Raw genomic sequence first — 20,981 nt, 5'->3', positions numbered from 1 at the left:
ATATCAATAGTGATTGTTTTATTAGGCTTTTCTTATGTATATGATCCATACATACTTCATACTACATACTACATACAACACTTCATCAATAATCTAGTTTTTCGGCCAATTGTCAGAGAACTAGTTGATTTAATCAGAACATACGAGCCTGCTAAACATCACAATTGCACTATTTACATAAATAAATAAATCACTTTAGAGTGTGACTGTGACAACATCAGAGGACGATTCCAGTGAGTGAGTGCATCAATACGGTAAACTAATCATTTCCCGTCAAGAACTCGGCATTCATGAGTAATGCATCTAGCAATTTCTGCTGCAAGGATATCTGGATCAGGAGAATTACTTCACTACTTCACGGCACTTTTGTAAAGCGATCAAGCTTGAAGTTACATTCTGATCACTATAAAACTGAACGATCTAATTCATAAGTCATATGGCTGCCACATTGAACTTCAACCAAGCCAAACCAAGTCAAACTCATATAAACAACAAAAAGATGCCCAGATGTATCCTCTCGCCACTGTAAGATGTTTGTTTTCTTTTCAATTGGAGGGATCCTTGCGCTCCAGCTAGTGTGAGAAAACACCCTCCCAAGGTTTTCACACAGACGCAGAATGATAACAAATAGAAAAACCGTCCTTGCTGATTTTCCAGGGTTGTCTGTGCAACAAACACACACAGTAGTAGCAACTGTCACAGTGAAGAGAATTCTGGTCTTTTTATAATCATTAGCAATAGTTTTCTTTTCTTTAATTTGCTTCATAATAATAACGCAATGGTGTTTACAATATTGTAGTGGATGTTGTTGTAGTAAACCCTGTGTTAGTAATCATTACATAAACAGCAAGAAAAGAAGCACGATAGTTGCATGATTTGATATATACTTTTTTTTGTGGATATGTTATTGATTCTAAGTGTGTAAAGCACATACTGGAAAAGACTGATGCGATATGTCGACCAGCCGCCAAGATCACGCGAGATTCAACGAGACTATAAGTTAAGGGAACATGGCGACGTCTAATTTGCTAAAGGTAGGACCCCGCTCCAATTCAATTAATTTCAACTCAATGGCCACCAAAGTGCGTGTCACCCTTAAGGTGTCGCGTCACCGATAAAGTCACACGCCAACGAATGACCCCCCAACACCGGAACACCGCCGGGCTGTCAGCTTTGACGCCGGCGGAAGCATTTAAGTTGGCTAGCATTAGCTCTCAGCCTGAGATTTAGCTTGGCTAAATGGCTGCAGCATTAGCTACCTAAATGAGGGAGGAGAGGGCACACACAGTGGCGTGGAGGAGACTGTGTCCAGGGCCGGTAAAGGAGACACATTTCCGCAGAACCGGGACGTGTTTTTGTCCGCGCAACCCACGCAGAACTACTAGCGGTGGACGCGCACACCCAGGATATCATCTGTCAAGTCAGGGACGCAGGAATCTGCAGCTGACTCAAGCCCCACTAAAACCCACGCTAAAGGCTGCCAAAAGGCTACTGCCGTGATATTTTCTGCACGCTGAGCCGTCATTAAATCCCCCGCTGGTGTCTTTCTAGGCAAACATTGTTTGACAGGCACCAATGCCTCTGTTTTTTGTATGTGATTCATATCGGTTGTGACAGCAGCACTCTGCTGTTTTTAAGGACCTAATGCAAAAAAACACCAGTCAAAGATACTCTAAATGACAGGAGGATGTTTTTAAAGACATACTGTAAATACGCTATTCAGAGATCTATAATTATATGAGAGGATTCTGCTGTTTTACTGCAACAACACCAATCAAAATCCTACTAAAACGCTAGTGAAACATCCTCTATTTGACACAAATGCTCTGGATAAGGACTTACTGTCAAACATCCTCTATATAACAGGAGTTCTCTGCTGTTTTTAATAACACACAGTGCTACAAAAAAACTAATCAAAGAGCCACTGAATGACAGGAATGCAGTACTGTCTACTGTCAAAATGTTTGACAGAGGTCATCTTACTATATGACAGGAGCATTCTGCTATTTTAAGGAGAATAATGCCTAAACCTGGCGTTAACTTTTCTAAACTCAAGAATAAAAACAGCAGCAGTGACAAAAGCGGCAATATGTAGCCTTACCAGGTTGGTAGTGGTCTGAGCCATTGTGAGTGCGTCGCTGCAGGTGGGTGTGTGGTGTGGCATGGTATCGATACGACGGTAACATCATTTTTGTATGCCATTATGTCACTGTGTCTTGGTTAATATGCATGCGATGGCTTTATAGGTGGAATAAGTGTTTCCCATTATATGCATGTCTGTTTTAGTATCTTTAGAACACACAGAACAAAGAAAGACATCTGTTCATGCATCACATAAGGTTTGTGGATGATGGACAAAATTCCCCAAATTGTCCATATGACAGGAACACTCTGCTGTATTTAAGGACCTACAGGGAAAAAAGCTAGTCAAAGATCCTCTAAATGACAGGAATGCTCTACTGTTTTAAGGGCCTATTGCCCAAACCGTAGTCGGAGACCTTCTGTATGACAAAATACACTGCACAATATACTGTACTATATACAGTATAATGTACATTCTCCTTATCATTGTTCCTGGGCCATCTATTGTAAAGTGAGGCAATTTAGAAACTTTGGGGCCAGAAAACCTTAGTATCTGCAGGAGATCATGTTTATATAAGCACAATTTAACGCTTTTTGTAGTAGATCTTTGATGACAGTGGAATAGGCAAGACAGTGCATGATATGCTTGTCTTATTTGGTGGTATGTATGATCACTAATTTATTGCTGTTTTCCAGAACAAAGGCTCCCTTCAGTTTGAGGACAAATGGGATCTGATGCGTCCCATCGTGTTAAAGCTCTTACGGCAAGAGTCCGTCACCAAACAGCAGTGGTTTGACCTTTTCTCGTAAGTTCATCATGGAGAAAAAAAAGGCGTTGCCAAACAAAAACTTCGACTGCTCAACTTCGTGTTGTTTTTTTTTTCCACAGAGACGTCCATGCGGTGTGCCTGTGGGATGACAAAGGCCCCGCCAAGATCCACCAGGCCCTTAAAGAGGACATCCTAGACTTCATCAAACAAGCACAAGCTGTAAGACCTAAGAGTCCTAAAGTCATTTACATGCCATGATTTTTATTAATGTCTCTTACTCTGCATGGTACTACATTGACTGCACTGCACACCCCCTCATTGGAGCTGGTTGTCATAGCGATATAGCACAGAACTGCTGTGACTGGGATATTAAAAGGGGAGAACGATCCAAAAACTATAAGGAGAGATGAAGGATGAATCCATAGTTGAACTGCCTTTTATTGTGGCCAGCCTAAGCCACACTGGTGTATTAATCATGCTGTCTAATCGGCATCTTGCCACACCTGCGAGGTGGATGGATTATAAATTATGCATGCTCACGAACACAGATTTGGTTTCCTAATATTTGAGAGAGATAGGTTTTGCATCTTTGACTTCATGGAAGATGGGAGCAAAACAAGAGTGTTGGGTTTCTGTTTTTGTTGGGTATAACATGAGCAGATATCTGTACACAGCATGTTAAGACAAGCACAGAGGAAGAAGAGGGAGGGTGTTGTTTTGTGAGCAATAAAAGTATCCGGCTAAGATCTGTGTATAAAGACATACTTGTATGTGTAGATGAAATAGAACATTGCGATGTTGGTGTGAGGATGGAATGTATCCAAGTACTTACTGCTGATTGGCTGTCCATGATTGTGGCGTCTTTATAATCCTCTTCGTCATTGTGAGATACAGCAAATTTCATCATCTTTCGTTATCATTCATGAATGGTGACTACTTATTAACTTTACAGTTGACTTAATGGTAGAGAGATATTATAGGGTATCTATAATGAGGCATTTTAGGGCTTTTTATGGGCACTGCCATTATTTACAACATTTTACCATTCTCCAACATAACCTTCAGAAATAGTGGGTATCTTGTCTACTGTTTGTTGAACATGTCATACAGTGTGAGAATATATTCATATCGGATTGTGTGACTGTCTCTAGTGTGACTTAATGCCATTATTTTGCCATCTTGCCACAAAAGCGGGTGTTGAGTCACCAGGATGACACGGCACTGCTTAAGGCCTACATCGTGGAATGGAGGAAGTTCTTCACACAGTGCGATATCCTGCCCAAGCCTTTCTGCCAGCTCGAGATCACGCTGATGGGCAAGCAGGGCAGCAACAAGAAGTCCAACGTCGAGGACAGCATCGTTCGCAAGGTGAGGATGAAGGAACTTGTTTGACGGGGCGGCATACACGAATGACAAACTGTACCTCTACGGTTTTTCCCTGCAGCTGATGCTGGACACATGGAACGAGTCCATCTTCTCCAACATTAAGAACAGACTACAAGACAGTGCAATGAAGCTGGTCCATGCCGAGCGGCTGGGAGAAGCTTTCGATTCGCAACTAGTCATTGGAGTGCGGGAGTCCTACGGTGAGCAATGTGCACATTAATCTCACGTCAGTGTTTTCATATGGCATGTTAAGCAATGCTGAACAAAATGCCTACACACAAACACACATCGTTGGAATTTACATAATTTGTAAGGCTGCACAAAAGACCCCAACAAATGCCTAGAATAAAACCTTTATTAAATGTACACTCATTTTTAAAAGTAACAGTTAAACTTTCTTAAGTCATTGAAGTGTAAAAATAAGTTAACCACTGACAAAGGTGCCTTGTCACTTCTACATGCTAGCACACATGGGATCATGTAGATTCTGTATGCTGGATAGAAGTACTGGCGCGGAGTCTACAATAGACTGCTTGCATGGGAGTGCCCATATCAGATTTTAGCAGCAGGCCAATAAAATCTGAGAGTTTTTTTTTGGCTGATATCGAATCAATATCAATTTTGTATACTAGGGCACCCATAGTATACAGCAGGGGTGTTCACACTTTTTCAGCATGCGAGCTACTTTTAAAATGACCGAGTCAAAATGATCTACCCACTACAAAAATGCAAAACATCTATTTATTTTCAAATGTATTGAGGATTATTTGTACGTACAATGTATGTTGATGTACCTTACATAACCAAATGAGCCAATATTGCAAAACACACATAATTAACTATTAAAATTTTTTGTAATTACCTGAGTTTACTTTGATGACTTGCACTGAATTGAACCAGCCAGGGATGCATAGTCCGGACAGTAGCTGCTGATAGCCAGCCTCAAGCACACTTCCAAATGTTTATCAGTCGTGGATAATATCCGTATCATAATATCCGTATAATATTCCATATCCGTATGGAAGTGATATGTTTTTGCCTTTTTACTTGGTCCAGCTCCTTCACTCATTTTAGTGACCATAAACTTTAGCGAGGGCTTAAAATCTGACGCAATTCGCCGACTAGCTTAGCACTTTGCATCGTTGTTTACGCATGAGCGGTGACCTAAAGGTCAAAATTCAGTTGTCATCTGATTGGTTGTCCTGTATGTCAATCAAGTAACGGGGATGGATGATAGGCTGACATCGTAAGTTCTGCTGCACTTAGAGACGTTGTTTGATTTGATTGGTCACCCGAAGGGCAACATTCAGTTGTCATCTGAATGGCTGCCCTGTATATCAATCAAGTGACGGCATTGACGCTGGGATGATATTTTTTTAATGTCACGCCACGATCGACCAGCGATCGACTAGTACCACCTCCGCGATCGACCGGTAGATCGCGATCGACTTAATGAGCACCCCTGGTATACAGTATATCAGGTTTGTATTACTGTCATCTCTTTTTGGCTGCAGTGAACTTGTGCTCCAATCCCGACGACAAGCTGCAGATCTACAGAGACAACTTTGAAAAGGCCTACATGGACTCTACCGAGCGCTTCTACAGAACGCAGGCTCCCGCCTATCTCCAACAGAATGGTGTCCAAAACTACATGAAATACGTGAGTACTGCTCTTGGGTGTCACACAGACTGCAGCCTTTAATAAACCGCTGTACAAATACACATTGTTGGTGTTTCACTAGGCTGATTCCAAGCTGAGGGAAGAGGAGAAACGTGCACTGCGATACCTGGAGACGAGGCGTGACTGCAACTCTGTACAAGCAGTGAGTAGCCCTAATCCTGTACTTTTTTTGCACATGCATTCAAACACACAAACCTATCTTTCTGCCTCCCAGTTGATGGAGTGTTGCGTCAACGCGTTGGTGACGTCCTTCAAGGAGACCATCTTAGCCGAGTGTCCAGGCATGATCAAAAGGAATGAAACAGACAGTGAGTACTGAAACGTTGCAGGAATTAGCCATGACCAAAGCTTCATGACTTGTCTTATTAGCCAGTCAGTTTTTGCATCTCAACTGTTTTTTTAATTTTTATCTAGAGTTGCATCTGATGTTCTCACTGATGGACAAAGTGCCGAGCGGCATCGAGCCCATGCTGAAGGACCTGGAGGAGCACATCATGAGTGCCGGCCTGGCTGACATGGTGGCGTCGGCCGAAACCATCACCTCCGTGAGTACCCTTTCCGTTCCAGTGATACGGCTATGATGACATTATAGGTCTGTCTTCCCCTTGTCAAGACTTGTCCTTCCTCTCTTTGTCACAGGACTCTGAGAAATATGTAGAGCAGCTCCTCACGTTGTTCAACCGCTTCAGTCGGCTGGTGAAGGAAGCCTTTCAGGACGACCCGCGTTTCCTCACCGCAAGAGACAAAGTGAGTTCAGCTCTGAATACTGCCCCATTTTCATTGGCCAATACAGGTAATATTGATTGATTACTCGTTGCTATGTCATTGTAAGACTGGAGGAGACATGGATGGATAAAAAAATAAATACAAATAGTGGGGTAGCCCCCCCGCCCCTGGCTTTTAATGTTAGTGCAGACCTGCCAACATGTAGAAATGTATAGTACTCAACATGCAGTTTGACTCTTGACGCTTGTATGCGCTCTATTTTGTCACATTTTCCTGGTTTCAGTTTGTCAGTTCAGTCTGCACAGTACAGACAATAGAATAAATTAGTTTCTCTAGTATTTCAAATCGGGGGTGGGGGTTGCTGCAGTGTTGTTGTATGCTCCACAGTCTTTGCTTTGCTGCAGTGCACCAGTTTCTTGCAGCCCTCCGTCTCTTCTTGGATAAAGTCTGCCAACTTCTTATTTTTGCAGGCATACAAGGCAGTCGTCAATGATGCCACAATATTTAAATTAGAACTTCCCATGAAACAGAAAGGGTAAGTGTGCTGCTATGGTATGATTTTATGTTAGATCTTTCCTAACAACAAACAGAGAATATTACGTGACTGGACTCACCTTCCCCTGCCCTGCTGTGTTCAGTGTGGGTTTAAAAACTCAACCTGAGTCCAAGTGTCCGGAGCTGCTGGCCAACTACTGTGACATGCTGCTGAGGAAAACCCCTCTGAGCAAGAAGCTCACATCGGAGGAGATTGAGGCCAAGCTCAAGGAAGTGGTGTGTGTTTTTTTTTTTTTTTTTTTTTTTTTTTTTTAAAGCCTCGCCTGTATGACATTTGGACCTGGTGTGTGATGAAAAATTGTTCCAAAGTGGTTTGTCAGCACCGAACACTCTTACACAGATGACCGACATTGTATGGAAATTGTTACTGAATGTGTAAAAGTTGAAAGGAGGGCCTTAGACCACATAGTAAATTAGATCTGGGAGATTTGGGGCAAAAATCAGTATCACAATTAAGTGACCTTTCAAACTTCATTGTGTTAACGTACGATTATTACACTCTCAACTATTTAGTCTGTAAATTAGGGATGCTTCGATCAGGGTTTTATGCTGCTGATACCATTACCGATCATACATAACTGAAATTGGCCGACACCGATACTGATACCGATCACATTAATGAAGTGTAATATATTAGGGGTCACCAAGGTTTTTTCTTGTTAGAAAATACTTCTACAAAATGAAAAAGGCCTAGAGCTGCTCATTTTTTCAACATTTATTTTCGTAGCTGATTTAAAGCGAAACAAAGTGAATATGCTTGTTTTACCAGAACATGAACACAATGGTGGTATCCACAACTCACCTTTTGTATTTCACAATGTATTTCTTTATAGTCTTCTCACATTATTAACTGAAAACCTGAATGAAAAGCAGCCTTGCAGGGGCCTCATGTGGTCATGAGGGGTGGTCCCTGGTGCCCACGGGCACCATGCATGTTGGTGACCCCTGGGCTATGTGATATGAAAGGGGAACCATAAAATGTAGAGACAAACATTTTTTAAATCACTGGTGAAACCCAGAGGATCAGCGTCTTTAAGGTAAATTTGCGTGCAAGATCAGCTTGATTGCGCTGCAGCAGGAACCTCAGGCAGTCCAACGAATCCAAACACTTTTCTGATCCCACTTTTTTCAGATTTTGTTTGCAATGTCTTTTGCCACAAAGTTGAACACCCTTGGGGTGCTAGTGTGTGGGATCGGTAACCGAAATAACCAACACAACAATTTTACATCCATTAGAAGCACTAAATGTTGGTAATAAAATCAACTAAATAACAGCCAAAACTGTTATTACTGTTATTTTGAACCAGTGCTAATTCCATTTTGTAGACCACCTAATGGGAGCATACTATATATGACTGAAAGAGAATGCATTGTCATGCTTATTTTCTAAATATTCCTTTCCAGTTGTTGGTTCTTAAGTACGTCCAGAACAAAGACGTGTTCATGCGCTACCACAAAGCCCACCTGACCCGTCGCCTCATCCTGGACATCTCGGCAGACAGTGAGATTGAGGAGAACATGGTGGAGTGGCTCAGGGTAAGAACAAATGGAATTCTTAGTCATTTAAATGGCTCATTTTGATGTTTTCATCCCTCCAAACAGGAAGTAGGAATGCCAGCTGACTATGTCAACAAGTTGGCCAGGATGTTCCAGGACATTAAAGTGTCTGAAGACCTCAATCAGTCTTTCAAAGAAATGCATAAACACAACAAGTTGGCTTTACCAGGTAAAGACACACAGGAGTTGTACTAACGTTCTAACTAAATGTCCTGCTCTGATGTGTTAACCTTTCTTGATTACGCAGCTGACTCCGTCAATATCAAAATCCTGAACGCTGGAGCATGGTCGAGGAGCAGCGAGAAGGTGTTCGTTTCCCTGCCCACCGAGCTGGAAGATTTGATTCCGGAGGTGGAAGACTTCTACAAGAAAAACCACAGCGGACGCAAGCTTCACTGGCATCACCTCATGTCTAATGGCATTGTGAGTGCAACCACCATCTACACTGAGTAACACACACACACACACACACACACACAGATACACATGTGACACTGGCCGGACACTTTAAGTAAAGATTCAAATATTACAGCCAGTACAATACAACAAGACAAGACAACCTCCTGATATAGTTCCTAGTAATGCCACAAAATATCATGATATCACCTCTATATGCACTTTAAAATATGTGTTGTTTACAGTGAGTTCTTTACTGGTATTAATGCTAGCCGAGTATTTTGCTCCCTACCGTTGTTACAACATTGGTTCTTTTACTGCCGTGTGGTGCAATATGTAGTGGAACCTTTGTTAGGTACACCCCAGTTAGCATCCTTGTTGGTTGTGCTAATAATACAATGCATGTTCCTAATGTGTTTTTTCAGCATAACGTCCCTGTTAGAACCGGAAGTCAGCTCTGTTGTAATTATAGTTTTACATGCATAAAACAATTTCCGTCTTTATCAAAATGTTGGAGCAGGCAACTTTCTTTGGCTCCATTTTGGATTATTTTGCCACCGTGATCAAAAGAAATTCAAGAAATAACTTGAACTCCATGATCTCCCTGCCACATTTTGGTAAAAGTAACCTTAAATGTTCACTTATCCATTTCATTCATCATTCATATGCTTTTTGAGTTATTTAATGCATGTACAACTATAATTATGAAACTATAAAAATGTTTTTTGTGTTAAGATTTTTGAACGTACAGGTATAAGGGCCACACCCAGAAAAGATTTCTTGTAATAAACTTTTAATAAATAAATACCTTTTTCCAAGCAATGCTGACCATTGCGTATAAAACGGCTAGTTGAACAGTAGCCCAGCAGAAAAGTTGCTCTCTTCATCCTCCTCCCTTTACACTAGAACCACTAAAGCAGTCTTGTTCAGCCCCATGATTCCCTCATCAACATGCTGCCAGTCTCTCCCTCTTTCGTTGTTACACCCAATGCTAACGTCATGCCCCAAGGCGCAGACCCCAGCAAAAGCTGCAAGATGAATTGCCTTCAACCTTAAAGCCGCATCACATGCACCTCTCCAAATGTTCTTGCGATTACCTTATTTCTACTGGGAAAAATGTATTTGGTTAGCGTCCATTTTGGTTATAGAGTTGTAGCTTCTGAAATGTCACTCACCAAGGTTCCATTGTGCTTGTTCATAAATGACCATGTGGTCAAAGAAAACATGTGCAGTGGGACACATTGTCGTCATTACATTTCATACACCTTCCTTTTGAATAACAACGCAGACAAATGTAGATGTTGTCCAGTGGGATACATTGTGGTCATCTACAACCGTATTTCTGTGGTTTTCTATGTAAAGACAGCTATTTTGGAACAACTCTCCTGTTGGATTTTATTACATTGTCTACATTGAATGTGTGACAGCATGTGCCTTCCTTTAGCTGAAGGCACATGATTGATTTAAAGCAACTATTTGCTCTATTTTCCCTCACAGATCACCTTCAAGAACGAAGTGGGTCAGTACGACCTGGAGGTGACCACCTTCCAGCTGGCTGTGCTCTTTGCCTGGAATCAGAGGCCCCGGGAGAGGATCAGCTTCGAAAACCTCAAGCTCGCCACAGAGCTGCCAGATGCCGAGCTGAGACGTACTCTTTGGGTAAAAAGGACAATGCATTTTTTTCGCAAAGTAATATCTGTTTTCTAAAATACATATATTTTATAGAGATTCTGCTTGTTCTTTCAGTCTCTGGTGGCGTTTCCCAAACTCAAGCGGCAGGTGTTGTCGTATGACCCGGTGGTGTCATCACCCAAAGACTTCGCAGAGGGAACGCTATTCTATGTCAATCAAGAGTTTTCCCTTATGTAAGTATAGTGTATGCAGGGTGATATTGAAGGGGAGGGGCCCATGCCTGTGTGCTGATCAGTGTTGCCAGATGTGCTGGGACTTCAAGGACATACTCTGGACTTTTTTTTTCCAGAAAAAATTCAAAGGTTCAGAAGAGGGGGAAGATCAACCTGATTGGTCGGTTGCAGCTCACCACGGAGCGAATGCGAGAGGAGGAGAACGAGGGCATCGTCCAGCTCAGGATACTAAGAACACAGGTAAATAGAGGAGCTCCCAACACCTAACAAGAGCCCCCTCTACTGGGCATGAATGGTGTTGCCTTCCCTCTCCAAATACAGCCGCCCCTCGCTCCAGGATCGTAGATCGAACATCGCTGCAGCAACTTCCCCGTTTTACAAAACTTCATGAAGAAAGGATCTCTGTTTCTAGGTTGACTGTGGCTTATAATTAGTCAAACAATATAAATATTTTCCCAAATGAAGTATTGTCAAGCATAAAAGCTCTCTGTGTCAAAATCTTAGTCATTAAGAATGGTGGAATGACTCTACATTGGCAACTAGTGGTCAGTATTTGTTTGCTGATATAAGTACTAACCTTGATTACTGGAATAATTTCATATGGGAAAAAAAGAAGAATGGGGTCACCACTTGATAATCTTACCTGATTATTAACTCATTCGCTCAATCCCAGACATTTTTCAAAAGTTGTCCCTCTCAATACCGGCCATTTTTGATGATTTTTACAGATTTTCCAAGGCACGCGGAATATTGTGTCATAGGGCTATATACGGTAGACATGGTATATACCAAAAGAAAGGATAGACTCTCATTTTCTATCGCGGTCGCGGGTTTGCTTGAGCCTATCCCAGCTGTCTTTGGGCGAGAGGCGGGGTACACCCTGGACTGGTCGCCGGAGTACCCGGAGAAAACCCACGCACGCACGGGGAGAACATACAAACCCCACACAGATAACTTTCATCAGGAAAAAAAAGCTTTTTCTGTTCTTGAGTAACCAGCGGTAGAACATAGTAACATAGAACATAGTAAGTTTCAGCAAAATGGCTTCTCGTTAACACAAATGTATCCATATATTTAGCCAAAATGTCTAAACGATGCCCCATTCTAGAGACAAACAACCATTCACACTCACATTCATACCTATGGACAATTTGGAGTGGCCAATTAACCTAGCATGTTTTTGGAATGTGGGAGGAAACCGGAGTACCCGGAGAAAACCCACGCATGCACGGGGAGAACATGCAAACTCCACACAGAGATGGCCGAGGGTGGAATTGAACTCCGGTCTCCTAGCTGTGAGGCCTGCATGCTAACCACTCGTCCGCCATGCAGCCCTGTATTTGAAGGATTATGCATAATTTCTTTGCTGCGTCAAGAACATAATTTGTTGTTTTGCTTACCTGACTGGTAGGAAGAGGTCTGCCGTAGTGCAGTGTATTTGTCCAAAAACAACGCATGCACGGGAGAACATGCAAACTCAACACAGAGATGCCCAAAGGTGGAATCGAACTCCGGTCTCCTATCTGTGTGGCCTGCGCGCTAACCACTATGCAGTCCCTCAAATATTGTTGACAAATCTGTGCTCAAGTTAGACAGTACTTCTTATGGCTAAGATTATCATATCAAGATGCTGATGAGACAACATGATTATTGCACAGCACTGGTGTGCCTTACACTGGCAACAATAGAAGGCCACACCCACGTGCAGTTTAACTATGATGAGGGGCTGTTTATAATCTTTCTGGTTTTATTTAATCTCGTTTATGGTGCCTACCTAGACATTTTACAATTAAGTAAAAGTATGAGAGGTACGGTCATGGAAAAAATGATTAGACCACAACCAGCCTGGCACAACTAAAGGAACCTTTTGTTTTTCGACAAATAGAGTATAATGATGTCAACAAAAATACAGCATACAAGTTTATTTTTTTGGCAGTGCAATGCTATAGCTATTGATGTAATAACTTAATTGATTTTGGTTATTATCAAGAAAAACATGGAAATTGAACCAAACTGCGGGACACAAATGTCCCCCTGGTTTAAGCTGTCCCTTGCGCTGATCCCACCTGAATTTTTTTTTCCTTCTGTCCCCCACCTTCAGGAGGCCATAATTCAGATCATGAAGATGAGGAAGCGCATCAACAACGCCCAGCTGCAGACGGAGCTGGTGGAGATCTTAAAGAACATGTTTTTACCACAGAAGAAGATGATCAAGGAGCAGATCGAGTGGCTGATCGATCACAAGTACATCAAGCGGGACGAGACCGATATAAACACCTTCATTTACATGGCATAGCACAGCGGCGGGTGTGACGGTTTGGACTTTTTTGTTTTTGGGTTTCAATCAGGCCTGATGGACAGTAGAATACTTACAGGCCCCCCATCCCCTTTTCCTCTATTTAAAAATAAATCCTGTGCAGGGAGGCATGAATTAAAGACTTGAGACCTATTTAAAAACACTTCCTGCCTTAAAGTTGTATAAAGAGAAAAAAAAGTCAGCACCTAATGGTTGTAACTGTTTTTATTTGGGACTTGAAATGAGGCTGTAATTCATGTTTCTAGTTTTGTTTTTTCTGGATGCTACAGCGTGCCGGTGAGTCTCTCCTGCCTGATGCTTGTGGAATTCTACCTGGCTTGAGGATCCCGGAAAACTTTTTTTTTTTTTTTTTTAAACAGTCCGGCCGAGGCCTCCGTGCTTTAACTCAAGCTTCTTGACAGGGCTGCCCCCACCCCTGTTGTTTGTATTGTTCTTGTGAGAGTAAGTCGTCACTTAATCACAACTTTTGAGAGTGCATACAGTGCCACATCACAGGTTTTCCCGGACTCAATCTCCATTTGTGGAGTAAAACGTAGGATGGGTGTCCCCGGGGACTGTAGGGGGGCGGTGGTGGTGTCGGGAGTCGTAACTGGGAGCTCAATTACATTTGCAAAAACAAAATCTGCAGGAAGTCTCAGGAGGAGAGGCAGAGGTCAGTATTAAGCGTGGTAAATCCATACAGATACAGTTCAGAAGCGTGTCGGAGGGGTGTATTGTGAGATGTGAGTAATGAAATAAAAACAGCACCTTATCATGAAACCACATGCAGACATGCATTTTTGCTTTCGTAGTAGTGAGACGGCTTACATACATGGACTCAAGACTGTACTGGGTGACCAGTAGGTGGCACCAGAGAACAGCTTTCAAGAAATACAATGTTTATTGTTTTGACCTGAAGTTACCGTGCCCGTTTTTAGCATTGCCATGTAATGTGTAGTTATTTCACAGATGACATGTGAGTTTATCTAAACTGTGTTTAATTGGCGTTCGTCTTCTCTTACAGGCTGCAAAGCGACCTGCTGGCTTTAATTAGGCTGACATTTTTCTTAATTACAGCATATTGTACTGTGCATCATTTTTACTTGTGACAAAGGTAAGGAATTACAACAGCCCTCTCTGCTCTGCACATGCGCAGTGGTCAGTGCGTAGCTTTCGCTAGAGAGCTGGTAAGACTTCCTGCTTTCAAAATAATGTCAGATTTGAATGGATATTAAGTGTGGACAAATATGGCGAACATAAGTTATAAGACAAGTTTGAGTTATTTATGGATTAACTAAACAAGTGTGAATGCTAATGGAAATGCTTAGTGCTAGCAAACTTGGATGTTGTTTATGTCAGCCCAGCTCTGGCTACACTTTGTAAACGCACAATTTATTTCTTGAAGCTCAATATGTTAACGTAAATGATTGAAATAATATTTTTTATTTAAATGCCACAACGTCAGAAAACGTGTAATTTATTTTGAAAAGCAGGAGAGCTTCCCGTGTTGTCGCGGAGTAATACATGGTTGCTTGACGCTGGCTTCGGCCGAGGAGGAGAGAGGCTCTCCGGCGGAGGACCAGGGAGGAGAGAGCGTGGTGTTGAGGAACCCCGGCAGCCCCCTCCCCTCCCCCCGGCCCTGGAGAGCGAGGGTTGGACCCGGCTGGACCCCCACCCCGGCCCCCGGAGGAGGACCCGAGAGAGAACCACGTTGCCACGAGAGAGGCCTCACTTCAGGTAACCGATTCCCTGGTTCTCGCCTCCTCGCCCGGAGCGCAGGTGATCTCGACAAGGGATGCTTGGTGATGGAGAGGCGGTCGGTGGGCGAGTTGCACGAAGCGGCTCGTTAAATCTCTGGAGATCCGAGATGCTGTTACTTCCTTGGCGTTTCGTTTAGACGGCTCGGAAGATGGGGGTGCTGGGGGGTGGGGGGAAACAAAATACTAAGCCATTACTCTGCGCAAAAAACAGCGACACATATACAATGAGTACCGCGGTTCTTGATAGTGCTGCTATTATTTGAGTGCATTTAATTCAAATCTACGCTGCCTACTTAATATTAATGTGAAACACTCCTATTTGTCCGTGAACACAGCATCCAAATGCAAATAGACAACACGGGCAGTATGGACTCCATGTATGGCTATAACAGTGTCATAGCTACAGCTACTGTATATACAGTATGTTCTATCTACAACAGTTCTAATAACACCAAAGAAATCATACAGTAGTGATATCTTAGGGGACTGGAAATGTTATCAATTAGGCTTAGACTTTTTTCTTTACCCATGCACTGCTGCTGTCTTGGTCTGATCCTTTCCAGCCATCTTCTTCTGTGTATTGTTGTGCAGAGCACCGAGAGGAAAAAGACACATTAAAAGACCACACACACTCATGAAGGCGCTTGCAGTCTTAACACTATGGCAATGTTGTGTTTGCGTTCCAAAATAGAACAGGGAACATCAGTGCCACAGTGTGAGGAAAAATTCTAATAGTACTACAAGATGAAGTTAGTGTTACAGAAACTACTGAAAACTAGTACAGTAGAACCTTGGTTACCATCAGCGTAGATGAATAAAATCAAATTTTCTCATAAGAACTCATGGAAATCCAAAACAAAATTTATAGTTTCTCTTTAATGTGGTTGAAAAGCCACCATTCCAGAAATGCTGCAAGCGTTTGGCAGATAGTGTGAATTGCCTATGGAAAAAATGTTACAAACACATTCCACAACTTTACAGAGTGAAAGATGACATATTGAAGGAAATATTGCATTATCATGATACACTATTAAGATTATATACGATCATAATGGTGGTGGTTTATATGATTTAAAACACCCCTGCATTGTTTTGTGTGGTTAAATAAAGTCTGTCTAGTCCCATGTTTTTTTCATTGTACTTTTCTTAAAACCTTTCTTAAAATCTAAGTTAAAATCCCATCTCGTCCTTGTGGACTCAATCTTTTGTATCGAGTCTCGTGAGCTGGGTGTCGTCTGACACCCCTTGTGTGATCCCCCTTAAGACCTGACAGTGTTCATGGCAATGTTTGGGTTCTTGGGTAGAAGGTAGACTCAAGGCCACAGTGAGAGGAAAAATAATAATACTAGAGGAATACATTTGTGACTTTATAAGAAAAAGTAAGAATATATTCCAAAAATAAAATAGTAATTAGTCTGGTGCAAATTCTTTATTGTACCAAAGTGGAAATAAAACTGGGAAACAAAGAGTTTGTCTTTTGGAGTTCATCTTGTGCAAGATACGGAATAATTGTTGCAGGGTGCAAGAATTCTCTCTATAGTACTGGCAAAATATTTATACATAGATAATAGGCCTCTCTAATGATGCACAAACTTGTGACTGATTACATGTAGACAATGAATACAATACGTTTGATGAGCTTTTCAGATTGTGCAGCCATAAAATACCTTTACATTGTGTCATAACTGTTTTCTCTGAATTTGTCCACCAGAAAGTCAAAGTGAAATCCCTCACAGTCAAAACAGAAGATATAATGTATTTTTAATTGCAGTTTATGTACGTCGTACGTATATGTGGCTCCATCATAACTTTAGCACACCAGCATATCTTTAGAGCTAGACTCAAGTAGAATGTGGGGATGAAACAACGGCGGTCTTAAAAAGGATCCTTGCGGGATGCCACAATTAGATGATGTTCTGATTTTTTTTTTTTTTTTTTACAAATTCTGTAACTCATCACTTTTACAATATAACTCACAGCCTTATCTTACAAAGAACACTATAATCATCACACAGCAACTTAACACTCAAAAGGGAGCTAAGAAATATATGAGTATACGCGTCAGGACTTACTAGGCTGACCATGAATTTGATCATAAGCCAATTGTGGAGTGACATGGATGGATGGATCAATGTTAACACAGCTTGTGGTAAAATACCCATGCAGCCACGTTTACCGCCGTCTCTCTGCACAATGCATTACATTTTATGGAGGCATTATGCTTAAAGTATATGTATGTCCTCAAATCAGTGCACTGTTTTCCTCTAAAAGTGTTCCCGCTGCCCACATCACAGGCCACCAGCGTGTTGAGCAGGAAGTGCACTGCATGCTAAGCGAGGATGCATTACTTCAGTAGTTTTTGACTGAAAGATTACACACACGATCGGCAGAAATGTGAAACTTCTGGTAGACCACCCACTAACATTTTCATCCAGTCTCACTCATCAACAAAACCTCACTCACTACTGGTCACTTTTTAGTCATCAAAATCTCTTTTTTTGTCATGAAAAAAATGTGTTTGTCGACCAAATAATTTTGACGAAAACATCTATGGGGGTATTACTTCATGTCTAGAGGGCTCTAATAATGTTAAAAACCATCGTTAGAAGGTTGGAAATAGACTTTTTGATGCTTTAACTTCGGTAACTTTAACAAGGTATTACTGTACTCTGTGTGTATTTGTGTGTGTATCTACTGTATAGTAGAGCTACAACAATTAATTGAAAGATCACCAACTATTTTGGTATTTGATTAATCATTTTAGATATTCTGAAAATATGCATTTTAGGTTAATTGGCGACTCCAAATTGTCCATAGGTATGAATGTGAATGGTTGTTTGTCTATATGTGCCCTGTGATTGGCTGGCCACCAGTCCAGGGTGTAGCCCGCCTCTCGCCCCAAGACAGCTGGGATAGGCTCCAGCATGCCTGTGACCCCTGTGAGGATAAGCAGCATAGAAAAAGAAATGAAAAAGAAAAATCCTCTGATTTTAGCCTCTCAAATGTGAATATTTTTTAAATTTCCTTAGACGTCATAGGAAAAGTACAACAAAGAAAAAGATATTAAGAGCAACATTTCTGCACTGCAACAGCGGTCGAGATTGAGGAAAGCACAGCTGACTAAAATTGAAGAACAGGTCAGATGTTGCTGATGTTGGGGCTGGTCTTTATAAATAGACCAGATGGGTGTTTATGTGGAAGGTTTAGCTGCTTGCCTTGGTGCGGTGGTTTTTGTTTTCTTTTTTTTTTGCAGAGAGTCAGTGTCGTGTGTCAGGGCCAAGCCCACATTTGGCAGCAAGGATATGATGCTGCAGAGGGGAGATCACGATGGTGGGAGGATGGGATACCTTGGGATAGCCCTCCTCCCTGATGTGTGTGTGTGTGTGTGGGGGGGGGTAAGAACCCTCCTTTGTTTTCTCCTGTTCTCTCTGTGGGACAGTGGTGCATTACTGCGCCCACTCCATTTCTGCAGCTTTAATCAGTTTGTCAGCAGAAGCAGACTCAATCAGTCACCGTACACCCCCGCCCCCACCCCCAGAGCGCACTCGTCCCTGATCTCTGACCATCCTGAATGCGCTGCCGCTGCCTGCTGCGAACAGTCTTGATTTCGTACTCCAGGTTTGTTCTAATCACGCTTCCCAGCGGGGAAAATTGCTGTTATATAGCTTGCTTTGGTGGGGGGAGATATTTGTCACGACTCCATCCTGCTAAAAAGCATCAGTGATTGTAAATCTCCTACACTGCAGCTGCATCTTCTACAGCAACTTCTCTAGCGTTGGTTATCTGCAAAGAATATGTAGACAGTCTCAGCCAGGGGCGTCCAAACCTTTCATTCATTCATTCATTTTCTACCGCTTTTCCTCATGAGGGTCGCGGGGGTGCTGGAGCCTATCCCAGCTGTCTTCGGGCGTAAGGCGGGGTACACCCTAGACTGGTCGCCAGCCAATCACAGGGCACATATAGACAAACAACCATTCACACTCACATTCATACCTATGGACAATTTGGAGTGGCCAATTAACCTAGCATGTTTTTGGAATGTGGGAGGAAACCGGAGTACCCGGAGAAAACCCACGCATGCACGGGGAGAACATGCAAACTCCACACAGAGATGCCCGAGGGTGGAAATGAACCCTGGTCTCCTAGCTGTGAGGTCTGCGCGCTAACCCCTAGACCACCGTGCCGCCCGCGTCCAAACCTGTTCCACCAAAACCAAAGGATGCAGATTTTTGTAAAATCTTGTAAAAAATTTTTACAAGATTTTGTAAATGTTTTTTAAAAATTTTGTAAAATCCTGCACATACATTTTAAAGCTTTGTTTCATTATTACTTATTAGCAGAGATGTGGACTCAAGTCATGTGACTCCAGTCACAATTTTGATGACTTCAGACTTAAATTGCCACTATCATCAAAGATTTGCGAGTCAACTTAGACTTTGTCATCAATGACTTAACTGAGACTTTAGTCTGATGACTTGAAAATACCTGAGCTTTTCAGTGAATGTGCTGAGTAAAATGTGTCCCCATTTAAAGTATTCAACCAACGTGATTGTTATTATACGTCATTTCCTGTAAGATAACATACCTGCCTCGCTGAATGCATCTGTTTTTAGTAGAATCGCCTCAATATTTGGTATACACCTTTAGGGGACTGACAAGCAGGTGTGTCCAATTTGAGTACGATTGGTTGAAAAACAGGGGCGCCATCAAGCAAAAGGGGCGGGACTGAGCAACTTGTCTCTTTGTAAAACTTTGGGGATGTCTGGATCGCATATATGTTTGTATTTGTTCAAATATTTTTTATATCACAACCAATGGGGGGGGGCGCAACATGTGATTGATACACTTCAAGAGGACCTATTATGCTTTTTTCACTTTTCTGACCTATAAATGTACAGTAAACCTCAGATATATCGGATTCACTGTTCCCACTGGTTTTGTCCGATATAAGCGAAATCCGTTATATGCGTATACCGGAAAATGTCCGTTTTACGCATATATCGGATTTATATCCGGTATATGCGTAAATCGGATTTTATCCGTTATAAAAAGGCACTTCCTTGACTATGTTTCCAATGTACCTGGACGCGCAGGCAACGCTGCAAACGCTGCAAATGACGTCGTATAGCGGCCTGTCACGAGCCTGTCGGAGCGCCACGATGCGGCCATCCGATATATGCGAGGGAAATTTAATGGAAATGCATTGGAACGGGACTGGAGATTTTGTCCGAAATAGGCGAAATCCGTTATAAAAAATCCGATATATGCAATGAATTTTTATTGGAAATGCATTACAGAAAAATCGGTTCTTTTTTATCTGTCCGTTGTGAGCGAATTGCCGATATATCCGAGTCCGATACTATATCCGAGGTTTACTGTAGTTAGAATGTTTTATTTTCATGTTTAACATGATCCCAAAGTTTCACATAATGAGGTTTGCACATTTTGAAGTGAGCCCTGAAAGAAGTTTGGGATGGCCCTAAATGCTCGGTGTCAACGAGTTTGGACCTCCTTATATCGGCGTGCCAGGGTACGCCTGCCATGCAAAAATCGTTTAATGACCACATTTACAAACTTGTCTGATTGACTTTGTAAACATGGCGCCCTCACGTCTGGCTTTGGCGCTCCACAGCTCCAACAGTGCCCCTGACAAAGTGTGTCTGACAATGAGTGCTTCATCAGGCAGGCGAGGTGGACACAGCATCCTTTTCAAGTAAAGCATCCTCTTTTCAAGTAGCTCACCAAAGGTTGAATTCCGTTATTAGCACCTCCTATACTGACAAAATTAGAAAGTGGGCTTCGGCAGTAGTCCAGACCAATCACAGTGGGGTGGGCGTGCTGGGAGGTGGGCCGTGGGTGGAATAAATTAAAATAGACCGTTGTGGAACTCAAGGAAATACACCAGGA

General features: G+C 42.2%; 2 protein-coding genes and 1 long non-coding RNA gene across 4 annotated transcripts in view; 2 read left to right on the top strand and 1 right to left on the bottom strand.

The window, feature by feature from the left end:
* The first annotated feature begins 902 nt into the window (after positions 1-902).
* Positions 903-14,106, top strand: LOC131138036 (cullin-5). The gene is made up of 19 exons (XM_058086584.1): positions 903-1,034; positions 2,779-2,888; positions 2,972-3,071; positions 4,044-4,220; positions 4,297-4,438; positions 5,753-5,898; positions 5,981-6,061; positions 6,134-6,227; positions 6,334-6,464; positions 6,559-6,666; positions 7,116-7,180; positions 7,284-7,416; positions 8,605-8,736; positions 8,803-8,926; positions 9,005-9,180; positions 10,651-10,812; positions 10,900-11,018; positions 11,135-11,258; positions 13,120-14,106. The coding sequence occupies exons 1-19, from the start codon at positions 1,011-1,013 to the stop codon at positions 13,312-13,314; spliced, it is 2,343 nt and encodes a 780-aa protein (XP_057942567.1). The 5' UTR covers positions 903-1,010; the 3' UTR covers positions 13,315-14,106.
* A 480-nt stretch (positions 14,107-14,586) lies between these two features.
* Positions 14,587-19,690, bottom strand: LOC131138049 (uncharacterized). Its single transcript, XR_009132027.1, has 3 exons — positions 19,660-19,690; positions 15,601-15,647; positions 14,587-15,232 (listed from the first exon to the last, which is right to left on the bottom strand). It is a non-coding gene; the product is annotated as an uncharacterized LOC131138049 (long non-coding RNA).
* The window catches only part of capn5b (calpain 5b), a 47,735-nt gene continuing 41,599 nt past the window's right edge, over positions 14,846-20,981 (top strand). For both annotated transcript variants that reach the window (XM_058086586.1, XM_058086585.1), the window contains exon 1: positions 14,846-15,051. The gene's annotated coding sequence lies outside the window, so the exon portion shown is untranslated. The remainder of the gene's footprint in view (positions 15,052-20,981) is intronic.

The sequence above is a fragment of the Doryrhamphus excisus genome, chromosome 11, assembly GCF_030265055.1.
Source record: "Doryrhamphus excisus isolate RoL2022-K1 chromosome 11, RoL_Dexc_1.0, whole genome shotgun sequence".
NCBI classification, from domain to species: Eukaryota; Metazoa; Chordata; class Actinopteri; order Syngnathiformes; family Syngnathidae; genus Doryrhamphus; species Doryrhamphus excisus.
This window is presented reverse-complemented; position numbering and strand designations above follow the sequence as displayed.

What these genes read in the sequence shown, in the direction of transcription:
- LOC131138036 (XM_058086584.1), top strand. Translation starts at nt 1,011, where the DNA reads ATGGCGACGTCTAATTTGCTAAAG. An exon ending in CGACGTCTAATTTGCTAAAG is followed by an intron (nt 1,035 to 2,778) that starts GTAGGACCCCGC and finishes GCTGTTTTCCAG; the next exon opens with AACAAAGGCTCCCTTCAGTT. An exon ending in CTTCCCATGAAACAGAAAGG is followed by an intron (nt 7,181 to 7,283) that starts GTAAGTGTGCTG and finishes TGCTGTGTTCAG; the next exon opens with TGTGGGTTTAAAAACTCAAC.